This window comes from Doryrhamphus excisus, linkage group LG21 (genome assembly GCF_037039965.1).
Source record: "Doryrhamphus excisus strain RoL-2023G ecotype Guam linkage group LG21, RoL_Dexc_Guam_v1.1, whole genome shotgun sequence".
NCBI lineage: Eukaryota > Metazoa > Chordata > Actinopteri > Syngnathiformes > Syngnathidae > Doryrhamphus > Doryrhamphus excisus.
The window spans coordinates 14,742,911-14,760,379 of record NC_136377.1 but is presented as its reverse complement, the minus strand read 5'-3'; the positions used below and the strand labels follow the sequence as shown (position 1 = coordinate 14,760,379).

At 47.6% G+C, this 17,469-nt stretch overlaps 5 protein-coding genes across 6 annotated transcripts; 3 read left to right on the top strand and 2 right to left on the bottom strand.

Moving 5' to 3' along the window:
* Positions 1 to 966: 966 nt before the first annotated feature.
* bnip1b (BCL2 interacting protein 1b) lies at positions 967 to 3,886 on the top strand. The gene is made up of 7 exons (XM_058087841.2): positions 967 to 1,103; positions 1,204 to 1,307; positions 1,901 to 1,993; positions 2,052 to 2,143; positions 2,204 to 2,308; positions 2,377 to 2,495; positions 2,566 to 3,886. Exons 2-7 carry the CDS (start codon positions 1,212 to 1,214, stop codon positions 2,760 to 2,762), a joined length of 702 nt encoding a protein of 233 aa, XP_057943824.1. The 5' UTR covers positions 967 to 1,103; positions 1,204 to 1,211; the 3' UTR covers positions 2,763 to 3,886.
* Positions 2,956 to 7,810, bottom strand: bod1 (biorientation of chromosomes in cell division 1). Its single transcript, XM_078787954.1, has 7 exons — positions 7,445 to 7,810; positions 6,850 to 6,974; positions 6,558 to 6,761; positions 4,278 to 4,552; positions 4,016 to 4,158; positions 3,534 to 3,745; positions 2,956 to 3,466 (listed from the first exon to the last, which is right to left on the bottom strand). The coding sequence occupies exons 1-7, from the start codon at positions 7,586 to 7,588 to the stop codon at positions 3,199 to 3,201; spliced, it is 1,371 nt and encodes a 456-aa protein (XP_078644080.1). The 5' UTR covers positions 7,589 to 7,810; the 3' UTR covers positions 2,956 to 3,198.
* Positions 7,811 to 7,819: 9 nt separating this feature from the next.
* Positions 7,820 to 12,010, top strand: htatsf1 (HIV-1 Tat specific factor 1). Of its 2 annotated transcripts, XM_058087840.2 has the most exons (10): positions 7,820 to 8,002; positions 8,288 to 8,446; positions 8,524 to 8,740; positions 8,816 to 8,863; positions 8,933 to 9,087; positions 10,226 to 10,389; positions 10,460 to 10,556; positions 11,032 to 11,121; positions 11,206 to 11,343; positions 11,462 to 12,010. In XM_058087840.2, the coding sequence occupies exons 2-10, from the start codon at positions 8,288 to 8,290 to the stop codon at positions 11,693 to 11,695; spliced, it is 1,302 nt and encodes a 433-aa protein (XP_057943823.2). In that variant the 5' UTR covers positions 7,820 to 8,002; the 3' UTR covers positions 11,696 to 12,010. The 2 variants fall into 2 exon arrangements, with proteins under 2 accessions (XP_057943823.2, XP_057943821.2); XM_058087838.2 differs by lacking the exon at positions 7,820 to 8,002 and having other exon boundaries at positions 8,282 to 8,446.
* Positions 12,011 to 12,246: 236 nt separating this feature from the next.
* On the top strand, positions 12,247 to 14,857 carry LOC131138275 (pinopsin-like). The gene is made up of 5 exons (XM_058087073.2): positions 12,247 to 12,595; positions 12,665 to 12,833; positions 12,896 to 13,067; positions 13,138 to 13,365; positions 13,424 to 14,857. The coding sequence occupies exons 1-5, from the start codon at positions 12,268 to 12,270 to the stop codon at positions 13,544 to 13,546; spliced, it is 1,020 nt and encodes a 339-aa protein (XP_057943056.2). The 5' UTR covers positions 12,247 to 12,267; the 3' UTR covers positions 13,547 to 14,857.
* Positions 13,607 to 17,303, bottom strand: tpst1l (tyrosylprotein sulfotransferase 1, like). Its single transcript, XM_058087966.2, has 6 exons — positions 17,078 to 17,303; positions 15,898 to 16,420; positions 15,673 to 15,831; positions 15,319 to 15,572; positions 14,088 to 14,280; positions 13,607 to 14,003 (listed from the first exon to the last, which is right to left on the bottom strand). The coding sequence occupies exons 2-6, from the start codon at positions 16,303 to 16,305 to the stop codon at positions 13,968 to 13,970; spliced, it is 1,050 nt and encodes a 349-aa protein (XP_057943949.1). The 5' UTR covers positions 16,306 to 16,420; positions 17,078 to 17,303; the 3' UTR covers positions 13,607 to 13,967.
* Between the last annotated feature and the right edge of the window lie 166 nt (positions 17,304 to 17,469).

Here is a 17,469-nt window from a genome sequence, read left to right as displayed (position 1 = left end):
TGCCTCTGCGTCACTGTGTTTGGTTGGTATCCCTTGCAGTCAATATCCAGGTCATTGTGTTCCATCCAGTTCATATTCAACAACTAGTCAAGCCAGATAGGACAGCTCTATTCTGAGAGCTTAGTGCAAAAGCCAATCTGTTTACCCTCTAAAGGAGGCGGCAATGGTGGGATCTTCAGTGCTGTTGTTAGGGTACATTGGAGTATGCCCGTCTACCATGGTCGCTTGGGTGGTATCACCTTTGTTCAGGTGGCTGTGGGCTGTCCCTATATGTGGTGTCATTTAAAATTGTTTTTATTTTGCAAATCCTACGACTGACTAGATGTTGGCAGCTCAAATGATAAATTCTAATGATGTGTTTGTGTTACATACATACATTTTTATATTGTAAATTGTAGTTCTATTTGTAAGTTCCACTTGAATGAATGTCACATTGCTTTCTGTACTTCAGATTTTCTTTCCAATCTGACGCTGAGTAAAATGATGCAGGTATTGGCAAAGACAGTACTTTGTGGAAACACACCGTATATGTCAGGTGAATTTTAGTAGTTTATTTCAAATCATAGCATAAAGAATACAAGACATCATTAGGCTATTGGAGTGATTTACATTTCTGTATAGCCAAGCTAATATAAAACAGAAAAAAGAGGACACGCTCATATGAAATGTGTGAGAATGGTGTTTTAAACAATAACGAATAAAACTCTTTTTAAAAATTAGAAAGACAACTAATTCAAACATTGTTGCATCGTTTTCAATCAAATACACAAAAAAGGCTTGCAACAACCATAATTATAAACCTACAACATCTGTGATTTGGGGGAATGTAAAAAAAACGACAAATCTGGTCTTTTGGGAATCTGGTCTATTAGAGAAATTAATAACTAAACAGTGTACCGAGGACAGGGCATGTTTACAAATCAGTAGTTCTGGATTCAGCTTACCATCATGGCGGACAAACCAAAACGGAAGTGAATGGTGTTTCAAGTATATTTGTCTCGTGTTCCTAGTTTCACGGACTGACTGAGAAGTTGCCGCTGTGCTTCCGCATTACACACAAAAATTATTGCCCACCCAACGCGCATCCTTTAAACAAGATCACAGTCAGTTACTTACATTGCACTGTGTGTTAATTATATACATGAATTGACTACAGTGTCTAAGTATCAATATGTTCGTTTCATAACTATTCTGTCCGTCGAGGCTTCCGTATGAAAACAAAGATGGCGACTTCGGCTGACGTTCATGTTCGAATTTGTGCTCAAGAAATGATCAAGTATGACCTAGAAATTAAAGCTGCCATTCAGGTAATACATACAATTTCTTTGTTCTTAAATCCACTTTTGGTTTTGAGGCCAAATAAAAAACTTTGCTTCGAGTGAAAATAGTCGCTATTAGGAAAATGATCGCTCAAGACATTTCGTGATGGGCTGCGTGATGGCCACACAGTCAGGAAATTTGAAAAATGTTTTGTTTGCTTCCTGTGTTCGAATCCCTGTCGGGCAACTCTGTGTGGAGTTTGCATGTTCTCCCCGTGCGTGGGTTGCCCCCACATTCCAAAAACATGCATGTTAGGCGACTCTAAATGGTCCATAGGTGTGATTGTGAGCTCAATGGTTGTTTGTCTATATGTGCCCTGTGATTGGCTGGCCACCAGTCCAGGGTGTACGCCACTTCTTGCCTGAAGTCAGCTGGCATAGGCTCCAGCATATATCCCAGTGAGGATAAGCGGCATAGAAGATGGATGGATGTAATGGTCCTCAGTCAAAGCCCATATATATCACAATAAACTAGTGCATGTTGATATTATATGAGATGACATTTTTTCTTTGTTGTCTTGATTACATGTCTGCAGCCAAAACAAAGTGTGTGTGTGTGTGTGTGTGTGTGTTTTGTGCAGGACATCAGAGAATGTTCTGGACCTCAGAGTGCTCTCATGCAGCTCAACTATCACGTCAAAGACAAATTCAACCAACTCAGACGCAGAATTCAGGTGAGTGCATGCCTGACGCCTGCTTTGTTGTTGTTACCGTCTGATTGTGTGCTTGCAGGATTTGGAGCAGATGGCCAGAGAGCAAGACAAAGAGTCAGACAGGATGTCCATCCAAGCAGAGGCAGAGAGCCAGCGAAGACAAATGCTCAGGTTAAACTTTGTGTCATCTTCCAACATGTTGTGTTCGTATGCTGACATTTTGTGTTGCAGTAACCAGACGGCGTGGAGGAAGGCCAACGTGGCGTATGTCATGTCCATGGACAAAATGGAGAAGGACGAGCTGCTGCGTGAAGGAGGTCAGAGCGTCAGAGCAAGGTTTGTCTTCACTACAGGGCGGGGCTTTTGTGACCTTTGACCTGCTGCTGTAAGTGTGGTGTCCTCAGGAAGGTGACTAAAGAAAGTCTGGTGGAGAATAGCAGCAACATCACAGAGAGCCTGATGTCCATCAGCAGGATGATGGCGGAGCAGGTCAAGCAGAGTGAGGACAGCATCAGCACGCTGGGTGAGGAGGCGCAGGACACCTTATGTTTCCTTCATGTCTACGTCACACGCACTCCTCTCTCACTTCTCAGCCACCTCCTCCCGCACGGTGCAGGAGACGAACGAGGAGTTTAAGAACATGACGGGAACCATCCATCTTGGCAGGAAGTTGATTCTCAAGTACAACAGACGAGAGCTGACAGACAAGCTGCTTATCTTCTTGGCGCTAGCGCTGTTCCTCGCCACCGTGCTATACATCCTCAAGAAGCGCCTCTTCCCCTTCATTTAGACCCCCGCCCCCGAAGGAACAATAATGACACAGTGAGTGGAATCCTGGACTTTCCTGCAAGTGTAAATATAGCACCCGATTGTCTGTCCTAAGCAGTAGCAAATATTTCAAAGGTGGATGTACGTTTTCAAATAGAATGTGCAGCACTACTCCTCCGCCAGAAGGTGGCAGTGTACGCTACACACTGACGTCATTGTCATTTAGTTCCACTTTTATTTAAATATAAACATGTCACATTTGACTTGAAAGTGTTGGAGTATACGATGAAAAATAGATTTGTGTAAAGTCAGATGCTCTTTGAAGGAAACGAGTACGGGCTTTATAAATACAAAATAAAGTAGCATAGAGTGTGTTGGCGCCCCCTGCTGGTCGTTGGCGGTGAGGTAGATATCTGGCTTGGTTCTCAGTCCAAAAGAAAGCGTGAAACAAAAAGAGGTTAGTGGTTCTCTGTGGAGTTAAGTCCAGACCACGTCACGTTGTCAGGCCGGTTGGGCTCAGCTCCGTCTGCCAAGTTGGTCTCTCTGGTTTGTGGTCTTGGTGTGCTGGAGGGGCCGCTGATGGGTGGGCCGTCAGGACAGGTGGTGCTGAGGCTGCCACACAGCGCCCCCCAGTGATGCTCACACTGTCCCTGCAGGCGTTGGCCCACCCAAAACCGGACCTCATCGCCGCACTTCAACAGGAAGTTCATCAGCTCGGCGTAGGGCCTGATAGCAAAAAGGATCACATGAACACCAGAACCAATAGAAATCACAACCTCACACGTCAACGCACCCTGGCGGGAAGAGCAGGTGGAAGTTGACCAGGCTCCCCACGGTGTCCATGTGGTCCCGCACAGCGAGACAAAGCTGATGTTTGGAGAAACATTCCCTCTGGAGAGAGAAGACCAGATCCTTCACGGCCGCACAGCGCCTACTGACACAGCTGAAACGCTGACGGAGGCCCAGCGCCAAACAACGCAGCGCCTCTTTCACAGACGACTTGCCCTGCGCAACACAGGTGAGCGGCGACACCAGTGAATGAAGGTCCAGGTGACACTTTACAGTAAGGTACACAAAATGACACTAGTTAACGAGGAATCAGCCTACAGTACCTGAGCGTAACCACTACTCATTAGTTCTTCAATAACTACTCTAAATGGATGTCCTTAGTCACAACTACTGCTAGTTGAGTGACGACACAGGTGGCAGATTGTGTTGTAGTCATGTGTAGTCAAGGACCTAGTCTAGGTTTAAAAGTCATGACCTTTGCCCCACCTGTGAGTCGTAGTGGCCTGCGTGGTGCAGCAGCGTGACACAGATGTGATGCAGGCCGTGGATCTCGCACGAGTTGTTGTTGAAACACTGAAACGTCCCACAGCCGACGTCCTCTGAACTCAGCAGGCAGCTCTGGATATCAGCTGGTGTGAGAGAGCGGGGAGTCATCGAACGGTCAGCTGCCACTACCGCAGTGACGTGACGTGACGTCACGTTTACCCTCGGTGAGAGGACTCGAGCAGCGACCGCGTAGACTACCCACCTGTGCTCTGCAGAGAGAGGCGACGCTTAGCTTGAGTCACGTGTTTATCGGTGAGGTTGCGCGGGTCCGAACAGCGCGAGTGCCCGCACGCTGAAAGCCAAAGAAGAAGGAGCACGAGCGGCGCATGCGTGTTCATGTTTGCCTGGCCAAGAGTGTGGCTTGTGAGGCGCAAGTCGCGCTCGGTTTTTATACAGCCTCCCGGAGGCCGTGCGCGTTCACGACAGCCAATCACAGAGCAGCCCCCTGTGCGCGTGGTGGCCGACGCGAGACTCCGGCTATGAAGAGTTTTGGAACACGAATTCCGATGCGTTTTCGCACTGAAATCTACAGGAAGCGGATCATATAAAGTCATCCCGAGTGAAGAACAACTTCAGCACATGACCTAGTACAGGCCACTGAGTGTTCTAGGTTGAAGTGTCGATACTAGGGAGGAGACCGTAACGTTGAGGTCACTGAGAGGACATTTAAAATGCTCGTGACACCAAAAGATGTTCGAAAAAACAATAACAAAATGAAAGTACTCAAGTAATAAAACATCTTTAGTCGTACGACTGTCATAAACAATCATGAAATGGGAGTGAAATGAAGTGGTGGCTCTCCAGCGAGTTGGTCGAACCGACGCCATCTTGGCTGTGACGTCACCGCCAGACTATTTTCCGGGGGCCAGATTCAAACATATGCAGCCAAGAAAGTGACATATTCACAACAATAACAAAGTAATTGTTGTTTTGTGATAGCTATGAAAGAACACACCCAGAATATTGGCCACAAGTATGTCAGAAAGTGACACTGCAAAATAAAAGATTAGTGAACAGCGATCGCTCCTCATTTAGCCCTGGAATGAAACCGCATACTGTTATTCCTAGAATAAATCTAGAGAAACAATGTAGATTGACTTACTGAAATCCACAGATTGACTGCAAAACAAGCTAGCAGGGTGAGCAATTCACGTCGAGAACACTTGCAGTGGCAACAAGGTGCAAATACAACAATGGACGCACGGACGGAAGGTGACATATTCACAACAGTAACATTCACTAATATTGTGGTGTGAGGAGTATATGTTTTACTTGCAGTGATAGCTACAACAGATACTACATTAGCAGTTGGGAATTAGCACTGCATTAGCCACCATGAACACTACTATGGAGCCTATACCTTTCACTTGTGTTTTACTGTCCTGGGTACTTTAAAGTCATGATTGAGGCGACAAAGAGTGTTTTTCAATGTGTTATCTGCGTTGTATTGTTATTGTTTGTCCTTGGGGGTCAACGTTCGTCGTCTTTGCTTCAAAGCATTGTTTTGACTTTGACCGCCATGACCCCTGACATCCAGTCACATCAATGTCGGCCTGTGAGCCAACCAAAACATTAACTATCTTACGATGCCGTGTGCATGCGATCACGCGTGTTCAGAAGCTTGTTTGGACATTTTTAGGACTCACTCCCTCAGCTCGCCAAAATCCACCCACACAGTGACCCTTCACCTCCTAAACACACACACAAGTTGTCATGTTTACAACATGGAGGCTGCAGCTGATTGGAAGAAGACACATTCATTCAACAGTAATGTTCTTCTAAGCCGCAGATGTTTTTTTTTACTGCTGGGAACATGACTCAAGTGACTTCTCCTCTAGAACATACAGTTGCTCAAGTTTAAAGAGGAAAAAAGTGTCATTAAATAGAAATGCAACCTTTACACTGTTTTTCTTGACTGTGATACACACACTCAGGGGATTAAGTTACACAAGCAGAGTGAACCAAACATCAGCGATGAATGTAAGCTCTCTGTTTGGTCACATTTTACCACATCGGGATAATGAGCATCATTAAAATTGAAGGGGAGCGTCATGTCAAAGTTGTTTTTAATAAAGTTAAACATTGTCACATACACACACACACACACACACACACACTCAGGCCATGTCAACATGAACATGGATCTATAAAAAAAATGCTATTTAAACACCAACGCTGAAGCCAGAGTTTCCCGAAAGCTTACTTTTTAAGGACAAAAGCCTACCGCAGCAGCCTGTTCCTGTTGACAAGGCCTAACATGACATGTAAACATGTTTGCAGATGGTCATGTGACCTCACGCTGGGCAGGAAGGGGTCAATAAGAAAAGTTCTGAGCAGCATCAAACATGTCTGCTGTAGCTCCTACACAAACACCATCATGATGCTCCTGTGTTCCGCCTCTTAAAAGGGCCAGTGCAGCTGTGAAGGCATCAGTCAATCATCAAATCAACATTTGACCTGACCTCCGCTTTGTGACAGTTCTTAAGGGGTCCTGGGGCCAGCAGCAGCAGACTGGGCTTCACATAGCTCTGTCTGCTCAGGAGGGCCAGAGTTGCTGTCCTCCTTCTTCTCTCCTGACAGAAAGTCGTGGATGGCCGTCTCGATGTGCGGTCGGAAGGTGTGGTTCATCTTTGGGTCCACGACCTGTGTGATGATCCTGTCCACTCCGGACTCCAACATGCCAGATCTGAAACAGCACATAGTCATGAAACAAACCACATATGCTCGCTACAATAACCCATGGAGATGAGAAAAGTAGGGAAGGGGATTCTTACTGAACAACGCTTTGTCTCAATCCATTCCTCATCTGGTTCTTGTTGATGGACGGGTTCCAGTCCTGAGTGCTCAGGTGGGATGTGACAAAGTTGTCCACTTTCTGGCGAAGGTTCTGGTAAGCAGGCTGGAAGCAATAACACATTTATCAGCACAATCAAGCAAATTATAATTTTTTTATGTATGCACTCCTGCTCAAAATTTTAAGACCAGTTGAAAAAAAGGGTTGCCCCCCTGCTAGATTTCCACAAACCAGTTGCCGTTTGACGCCCCTGCGCAACCCAAAGCTCCATTGTTCCATTGGTGGAAAAAGCACCCCAGGATATGACTGCGACCCCCTCCACTGTGCCTTGTGGAAAGCATCTCAGGTGGGATGTCAGCCACAAGTATAGTATATAGTAGAGTATACCCTCACAAATGTGATTGATTTAAATATAAGAAACGTGAGCTAAATATTAAAATATATCAGCTAAAAGGTGTAATTGCAATTTTACATTCGGCACAGCATACACATTAAGTACATTTACGAAAGTGATAAACTACATCCATTTTCTTCAAGTAACTTTGTTAGCTGCCATGTTAGCATTAGCCGGATACCTTCGTGTCAACGTCTGCCAAACAGTCCCTGCGGAACTCGTCGAAAAGGCCCCGGTTCTTTAGGTGTTCCACAATCATCGCGATGAGTTGAGGGTCCCCCGGAGGCAGGCTTGCGTGATTAATGCCTCCGCTGCCCTCCGCCATGACCAACTCAAATAAATGCTTTTCAAACCAAGGGGCAGCTAGTAGCTAGCTGCAGTAACAGTTAGCTGCCGATAGAGTTTGTTTTGCTTCTGTGGACACGGTCGATTTAGTTACCTGGGTAAGAAAAGCGGGCGAAATGGTAACTTTTTGCCATGTACTGAGCGAGAGGTAGCAAAACAGAATCGAGTGCTTCGCCAAATCAAACACGCATGCGTAGTTGGTATCTAACACCGGAAGTACTTCATTCAAGCGTCACCGCGAATTAAATCGTAGTGGCGAAACGTTAGCACACTGTAATTGCCTTCCTCGCTACAAATTATAACGCACTTTCTCTGAGAGCATGGTCGCTAGCTAGCTCTGTACGCCGACTCCTGCGCATTTTCTTTTGATTTGTGCTTTTAACTCCGCAGAAAGGTAACTTAAGATCGCTTATCCTGAATGCTAACATAGCACTCGCAGCACAACACTGTTTAAAAATAGCCACCATGCATCTGGTCAGAAATAGATAGCTGTTTATTCACACCACTTGTCCTGTCTAGTACTGCATTTAAACCTACTGCCTTTAAGATAGTCGAAGATATAATTTGCCATTGTAATGAAGGTCTTATATTCGCAAGACTCTGTGGTGTGCTCTTCTACAACTACACATCCATTGACTGTTGATAATTGTTATTGTTGATAACCATGATGATGATGCAGATGAGCAGTGAAGCCAATAAAGAATTTGAGGAGCAGCTGAGAATGCAGCAACTCTACAGCCGAAGAAACAATGATGGTTCCGACCCGTACACCTATACTGACCCAAACGATGGCACTGTGTATGACTGGGACCATGAGAAGAAGGCCTGGTTCCCCAAAGTATGACCGTTATGTTGATCTTGTGGTTCTCTTTTGGTGTAAACTGGACCACTGTGTGAAAGAGAACTGATGTTCAGATTACAGAGGACTTTATGGCAGCCTACCAGGCCAATTATGGCTTTACTCATGAGGGTGACCCAGATGCCAGCAGTGCTCAGCCTGTCGCCACGGCAACAGAGAGCCAGCCTCCAGCTCAGGAGAAACCAGGAGGAGGAGGAGACCTAATCCCAGGCCACCATGAGAGTCCAGCTAAAGATGGCAAACAGAAAGCAGAAAAGAGGAAAGCTGATCCAGGTAGGGATGTTGACATTAGTGGTTAAAGTTGTGTTGAAAGCAGCCATCCTTAATTGTGCCACTGTTGTGTTCCAGGATGGTTTGATATAGAGGACAACAAGAACACAAACGTATATGTGTCAGGTTAGTAGCTCACACATCTCCGCTTGTTGCCTTTCGGGGCTTCGTCTCATTGGTTACTGTCCTCGCTAGGCCTCCCCCCTGACACCAGCACTGAGGAGTTTGTGGAACTCATGTCCAAGTGTGGCATTGTGATGCGGGACCCCATTACGGAGGAGTTCAAGGTCAAACTGTACAAGGACAAAGAAGGCAACCTGAAGGGAGACGGACTCTGCTGCTACCTCAAGGTCAGTTCTGCAAGGAGAATATACGTTTAAATACGACTCAATTAGAGGTCAGTGTGTCTATGTACTGCCTGTTTAGTAATCTGGAATGTTAGAAGAGGCTTGGTCAAGTGATATTACTCAAACAGAGAATAATAGTCAGAAACAATAAGTATTTGACTTTATTTGATCGACAACAGGCATAATATAGCGATGCTCAACATGCTCAGTGAAGCTAACGTTTCTCACCACCAACAGGGACGGGTTCTTTTCTTGTTCAGGCAATAACTTTTTGCCATCCCGTGAAAGTTTCTCATGCTTTGCAAATGTGTCAAACAGTGGTGGATGTTTCAGGAAGCCGTGGTGTTGCGAAAATCCTTCTTATTCTTATTACATATTTGTCGTATTAAACTTTCCCAGTTCTGTGCCGCCATGGGAAGCTAGTGCAAGTCTTTTTCAGACTGCCACACATCTGACATCACTCCTACTCCTTTCTAAACGGGCTAGAAAACTGATATTAATAATCATTTTGGAGAATTTAGATGCAATATTGTTTGTTTTTTGCTGATATTAATCAATGGGAGACTGACGTATAATAATGTAATATTGTAATAATGCTTATTGACTTGATATATTTTCTTGTTGAGTGCGTGTACAACTTTAAAGACGAACAATGTACAGGGTCAGGCAAAATGATCTGACACATTTGTAGGTTAAATAAAGTAAAGAAACAAAAAAGTGTTTTTATTTTTGAAAAGTACATATAATGCCATTCTGTTTCATTATGTTTTAAAAATTAAATCAGTTCGAGGTCAGCCCGGTTTCAATGCAGGTCCAGTAGCTAACAAGATGGTGGTACGGCATCATGTCTACCAAGATTGAAGTGCCAACGAAGGCTCGTTGTGTTGCAGTTACAGACTTGTTTGTTTTGATTAACGTTTCCACAATGAAAGCGCGGTGCTCACTTGTCCAATTCATGGCAGTAACTGAAAAAGAAACGAAAAACAATGGCATTATAAAGAAACAAAGCAAAATGGCATATGTACTTTTCGAAAATAATAACTTTATTTGCCTTTTATTTAACCGACAAATGTGTCAGATCATTTTGCCTGAGCCTGTATTTACATAGAAAGCTACTAACATGAAGTATTTATTGTTTTAGAGGGAGTCTGTGGAATTGGCCATGCGTCTAATTGACGAATCAGAGGTCAGAGGTTACAGACTCCACGTGGAAGCGGCACGCTTTGAGCTGAAAGGACAATATGACGCCAGCAAGAAGAAGAAAAAGAACAAAGAGTATCGCAAGAAGCTGCAGCAGCAACAAAAGTACGCGCCGCGTGTGACTGGATGTGTGTGACCGCAAGTGCACCTGACGTTTGTGTGTACATATGCACAGACAGTTGGACTGGAGACCTGAGAAGCAAGGGGACGCCAGGAAGAGACATGAGAAGGTGGTCATCATCAGGAACATGTTTCATCCCAGTGACTTTGAGGTACATACACGCAGGCATGCGCACACACACACACACGCGCGCACACACACACTTGGGGGGTATACGGCGAAAATGGCTCAACCAACCCAGATGCAACTTGACAAAATCCACAACCAGACTTCAATTGGTCTTGCGACGATGGTGATCAACTTACTTTGTGAAGTCCGGTTGTCGGTGCATTCACATGGAAGCGGGAGTGTGACGTCATATTATTCTACTTCCCCATGAAAAGTGAAGCAATCCCAAAACAATTGTACGTAATTATTATGGGGCGCCATGAGGATTTCCCAAAAGGTTATGACTGATAAAAAGCAACACAACAGAGGAAGGACCTCTGACAGAATAATGGGTTTAGCCTAAGTTACCATGGTTACCAAGTGCTACCTTGGCTGAACATTCAATTGAACATGGCTCGCTAACCCACTAACCTGGCTTTGTCGCCTGACGTATGTATGTATGTTTGTGATCCATGCAGGAGGATCCGCTGGTTCTGAACGAGTACCGTGACGATCTGCGATCGGAATGTGAGAAGTTTGGCGAGGTCAAGAAGGTCATTCTCTTTGATGTGAGTGGTCCACGGTGACACCAGGCTGTTCTGTTCTGATTGGATGTAGCCGCTAAGGAAGCTGTGTGTGTGTTTGTGCGGCAGAGGCATCCTGACGGCGTGGCCTCGGTGGCTTTCAAGGAGCAGGAGCCAGCGGATGCCTGCATCCAGTCCTTCAACGGACGCTGGTTTGGAGGACGCCAACTGTCAGCGCAACTTTGGGACGGAGCCACTGACTATCAGGTGTGCACGTGACCTTTGAACTGGGTGAAACATCAGCGCCTGCGTGATCACACTGATGGATGATGTTGCGACACGCATGTCAGTGCTGATGTCATACTTGGTGTGCTTGTGTTTGCAGGTGGAGGAGACGACCCGCGAGCGTGAGGAGCGGCTGAAGGGGTGGTCGTCTTTCCTGGAGGGTCCACAGACTGCCTCTAAGCAGCCAGCAGAGGGCACCACAGCAGCGTCCAGCAGCAAGGAGCCCTCAAGGGAAGCAGAAACAGAAGCACAGGCATCACAGCATCCTGGCAAGAACGACGAGGCGGGCTCCACTGACAGCAGCCTGGAAGGAAGTGACAATGAGGACGCATAAGACGCTGACCAGATGCTCCGGGGTCGCCGCGGCAACTATGTCAAGACTGAAGTGAGGCAAAGCTTCAGAGGTTTGTAGAAGAGTAAAATAGTGACGGTCTACAGTTTGTTTTGACCTTTTATTATTTGACATTATCAGCTGACTTAAAGTCCGCTTTTAAGAACCAGAACCACGTGAGGGATTCTTTCTAACTGGGCTTTGCTGAGCTAATGAATATGTAATTCGCTATGGATTATTGATGTCTTGGCTCTCTAACGAGGTCTCAATATGTCTCGTGTCATCAAAGCGGAAGAGGGGATAAATAATAAATTTATCAAAAACAATCTGACTTTTTCTGTGACCACTCCTTTACCTACCCTTGAACATAAATCCACCAAATTAGATTGTGCTGGTGTACCTAGTCAAGCCAACAAAGTGTATGGTTGGCTGACTTTGTAGTGGGTGGAGCCTCATTAAATATGTCCCATTAGCCCCGCCCCTCTAAACTGTACCACATGAAAGTGTCATGTGTTAGTGGGTCTGTGTAGAACCTCAGATGGTCTTGAGATGGAATGATAGAGGCCTAGGTTGCCATGGAGACCGCCCTGCAGCACAGCAACAGCAGCACCGCGGTACTTCCTGCCAGTGGAGCACTGAGCCGAGCGGGTCATACAGCAGCAGCAGTGGCATTGGGCCTCCTTCTGTTCCTGGGCTTCCTGGCTAACTTCTTGGTGCTGGTGGTGTTTGCACGCTTCCCAGCGCTGCGCACGCCATCCAATCTGCTGCTGGTCAACATCAGCACCAGCGACATGCTCGTCTGCGTCTTTGGGACGCCGCTCAGTTTGGCGGCCAGTGTGAGGGGACGGTTGCTGAGCGGGTCGGCCGGGTGCCGCTGGTATGCTTTCTCCAACGCTCTCTTTGGTGAGGCTGATGTTTGCATCATGTGGAAATATGCTGGTTGTCATGGCAACAGGATGCTATTTCCCACAGGCATGGTGTCTCTTGTTTCTCTTTCTCTGCTGTCCTTGGAGCGGTACTGGGTGGCACGCTGCAGCACCCGCCCTGGCTCCTCTCCATACCGCAGGGCCCGGCTCGCTGTGGCAGCTTCGTGGTTCTACTCATTGGTGTGGACGGTGCCGCCTCTGCTGGGCTGGAGCAGGTTGGTGGTACCACACCTCCTCAGTCTTGTTATCTTCTTTCACATCGCATGTTTGCATGCAGCTATGGACCAGAGGGTGCCGGCGCCACGTGTTCGGTCCAGTGGGGCGAGCGCTCGGGCTGGGCTCGCTCCTACGTGCTGTGCTTGTTTGTGTTCTGCCTTCTTCTACCGTTGGGCCTGATGATTTTCTGCTATGGTTCCATCCTGGTGGCCGTACGGGCGCTGGACACACGGGTGAGTGTGACCTTTGATTTGACCTTTGATCATGTAACCACCATAAGCGGTGCATTTGCGTGAGCTGCAGGTCGCTGGGACTGGCCCATACTCGGCTGAAAGGAGGGAGGGACGTGTGCTACTGCTGGTGGTTGCCATGGTGACGGCCTACTTGCTGTGCTGGACACCTTACGCCATGGTGGCAATGCTCTCATCATTTGGACGTGCGGTGCCGCCCGCTGCCGTTTTGATCCCATCGCTGCTGGCGAAGAGCAGCACGGTGCTGAACCCGCTTGTTTACATCACGCTCAACCATCAGGTAATGCCTGCATGCCACACTTCTGGCCTACAGAAGGTCCACTTTTGTTTTGTCCAAGTTCTCCAGGTGCTTCTGGTACATGACGGGATGCAACACAGAGGCCCCACCCCCTGCAGGCCGCCACAACCTTCCAGTCAGTGAGAATGTGCCACCTCCAGCTGCCTGCTCGACCACACAATGATGACGTCATCTGCTGATGGAGATGAAAGGTCACTTCACGTCAGAGGAATGATCAACAGTAAGCAATGGATTGGAGATCTGCAGTCGTAACAGCAGTTTAATGAAGTTGACATTCTTTATGCTAGGATGACATACCAGTGTGCACCACTAGAGGGCGCCTGCTGAGGACCACCAAAATAATTTATTAAGAAAATAGTCAAACATCTTAAAAGTCAAGTTAACCCAACTTTCACATTCTTGGTGAGGTGACAATGGAGGAAGGGGGGGTCACATGATACCACCTGGTCCATAATGGCGTTCTGTCCAGACGCTGACGACCACAAAAAAATTAAAAACATGGCGGTGAGGCATTTATAGCTCTGGACAGGAAGTCTGCCTTTAAGGTGCATCAACAAAAACCCCAAAGCGTTTTTTTTTGTCCTCTAAGACGGTCGAGGAGGTTCTGTTACTTTCCAAGTCTGAGGAGAGAAGGTAAAGAGGGTGAGTCCCTCGCTAAGAACGACATACTTCCTGTGAGGCAGTGAAGGGAACCGTGTACTCACCCGTGAGCGACTGGACAGCGATGGCGACCTCGCGTAGTCAGGCGGGTTGGCATGCGGGTCGTAGCCCAGGCGGGCCAGCATGGGGGCAATCTCAGCCATGTGATCCACCACGTCATCTGGGATGTGACCAACCCACTTGACCAGGGCGTCTGTGTTGACCGGCTTCACCACCTGGTCTGTAGAGCGCTCCACCCTGCCCGGGGTCACAACAAGGTCAACAGAAGGACTGTTTCTGAGTGTGTGTTGCACAGCGTCCATACAGGAACACTCATTTTTATTACACAGTTTCAGATCAGTAAATTGTCTCATCTTCAGTTGAGCTCACTGGGTGAAAACGATGGAATACATGAGGCATAAAACAGAACCACGTGGCACCAAAACTATACTTATCAGTACCGGTTTGCTTGTCGACACGGCAACATCAAGCCGGCCTTATGACATCTTCTCACTATGGAGGTCATTTTTCCAAAAATACAGTTTCAAGGTGCTTGAAAGGCAGAAATGTATCAAATTTGTTGCTTTTGACTTGAAAAACGTTCCTGTGTGGACAGCCCTTTGACTTTTGAGTACATAAGTTCATTCACACTGACGAGTACATCAAAATGCAGTACACTGTAAGTACACTGGCACTCAAAACACTCCAAACTTGAGTGGGCGGTGCACACTCAATAGTCGCTATCTTCGCTAAGTAGTGGAAGGGGAGACCAACTGGAATGGTTGTGATTCACCATTAAAAAGGAGTGGGTAAATATAGTCATTGTCTGTGTGACAGTAATAGACTTGGGATGACATTAGTGTTCAAATGTTCGCTAAGTGCGCTAAGTGCGTCGTGTACACAGTATACTTATTCAAGTACAGGGACAGAAGTATTCAATTGGACCAAAACTCCAAAAAGTCAGAATGAAACATGAAAAATGAGAATGTTTGTTACTTCCTGAGTGCACACATTTTGACGGTGTAGTGCTGTGCTGTCCCAAATCTATGACTGTTGTTGCTAAAAAACGTGTAGGTAAACGTGTAGTATTGAATAAGTTCAGGGTGCTAAGTGTACAGCACTGCACACTCGGCATTATCACAGTTTTGAGTGTAATATTCAGCTACTGTCTGCCCTGCCCTGCACTTACGTACTTCTCTCAAAACACTAAGTGGTAGTCTGGAAGTGCGCCAATTGAGACACAGCTTTAGTTTAGCGGATCAGGTGGATCCCGGACACAAATTGGTCCATACTCACTTGGACAGAGACACGCCTCCAGCTTTGCCAATCAATTCCTCATGGTGCAAGACCGCTGGATCCCACTGGAGTTCCAGGAAGTGTAGCAGCTTCCTCATCTCCTGCTCGGGGTGGAGGACCAGGTGCTCGTAGCGCACGGGCAGACATCGGTCCTCGCCGGCCGCCACGCACTGATTGAACATGGTCTCCACCGCGCCGCTCCACTTGCTCAGACAATCTCGATGGTTGTTGAGGTCAAAGCCTGAGATGGTGACCTAAGGATGAGAGACACGTGTCGTCAGCGTGGACGCAGGATGACGCATCATGATGTCACCATAGCAACATGAGGCTGAGCCTCAGACAACACGACCTCACCTTACGAGAGATGACCGAGTGGATGGAGGCTCGTCCGTCTCGTACCATCAAGACAAACTTGCTCTTTGGGAAGATGTGGGCCAAGTAGGTCAGCGACTTCAAGGCAAAAGGATCCTTGTTGCAGAGACGAGGAGCGGGTTCTCCGTGACCCACGATCACCTGCAACAACATCACTGTGATGTCAGATGTGGATAGTCCGGGACATTCTACCTGTGATGATGTCACCTCTAACAGGAAGGAGCGCACTGCCGAGTCCAGAACCTGGTCGGTGACACCGGCCTCGTCCAGCCGGATGCGCTCCTTGACCGAGCGGCTCCAGGAGGCACGCATGGTGAGGAGGCGTGGGATGACGCGGGTCTCCTCGCCGCAGCGCACGGCATTGTGGGCGTCCAGCATGACCCGCATAAGGGTGGTGCCGCTGCGGGGGAAGCCGCCGATAAAGATGAGGGGCGTGTCCTCTGGGAGATGCTCCATCAGCGACGTGTTGTGGTTGGCCGAGGCTCGATGGAGCTCTGCCCAGCGCAAGCGGTGGCTTTTTTGGGGGCAGTCGAGGCCGCTGAGCCCCAGGTAGAGCAAGGAAGCAGAGCAAAGGAGGACACAGCCTAGGAGGACGTTAGACCTGCTCACTCTCATTTTTCAAGGTCAACAGGCACACTCAATAAGTCCTGTTGTCCAGAAGGCGCACTCAGGGGTGAGTCGGGGTGGGCCCCGCCGCACTCGTCGGCCAGGTCGAGTCCATCTTGTCCACCTGGAGCAACAGAAACACATCATGTGACCACCAGTGTGCACCGAGTTCTCTTTAAAAGCTCTTCAGAACCTTCGCTTCAGTGCTCGTCGGCATGCTCGGGGAATTGGACCGGATCAGAGTTCACAACACCCACGCACGGCGCCGCCACCAATTAAACGTCTCTGGTGTTTTCACTCTCATTGACAGTTTGAGCCCAGCTAGCAGCTCACGTTACTATCGACCCAACAGAACCACACACTTCCTCATTTCTTCCCCACTAAGTGCTGACTGGCGCTTTTGTCAGGTTGGATCCACTTCCCCTTTTTCCCAACTTTGTTGTTTGGACTGGGAAGGTCCATTAGCACTATCTCCTGAACTGCTTTGTGGTTCTGCTACTGACTCGGCATGGGGGGGGGGGGGTGACACACACACACACACACACACACACACACACTCACAAATGGGCTTGTATATTCTCCTCTGAGGAAAGGGTTCTGATGCATGGACACAACACACACACATCAACAAGTCCACCGTGATACACAAACATCTCGTGAAGGCCCAGCAACATCATCATCACCACGTCGGCACCGAGCCACCAGGTGAACGAGAGACGACATAATACTGGCTAGCTAGCGTCGTGAACACATCGGAACCGTTCCAATGGACTTGACTCACCCCCTCCTGAAAAATGTGGAGGAAAAAAAGCAGCACAGAAGCGTTCGGAACCTCTCAGCTCCTCTGCTGCAGCGAATCTATCCGTGGAAATGTCTGCGCCATTGAGTCACGAAGAAGAGACCCTGATTCGTGTGGAACTTTAGACTAGTAGGCTCGGGTCCAGTTCACTATGGAGGACGAAAAAACACAAGAAAAGACCAACGCAGCCCGGGGAGAGCTAGGCGCCTATTGGTCGAGCACATCTGTATAGACCCTTCCTATTGGTGGAGGCCTTTAAAGTGTATTCCGTCATAGTACATATTTTTTTCTACTTCCGCGCTGGAGATAAAAAAAAAATAATGTACCTCATCGATTATGTTCACTGAGAGCCCCCACGGGCGATAAGACCCCCT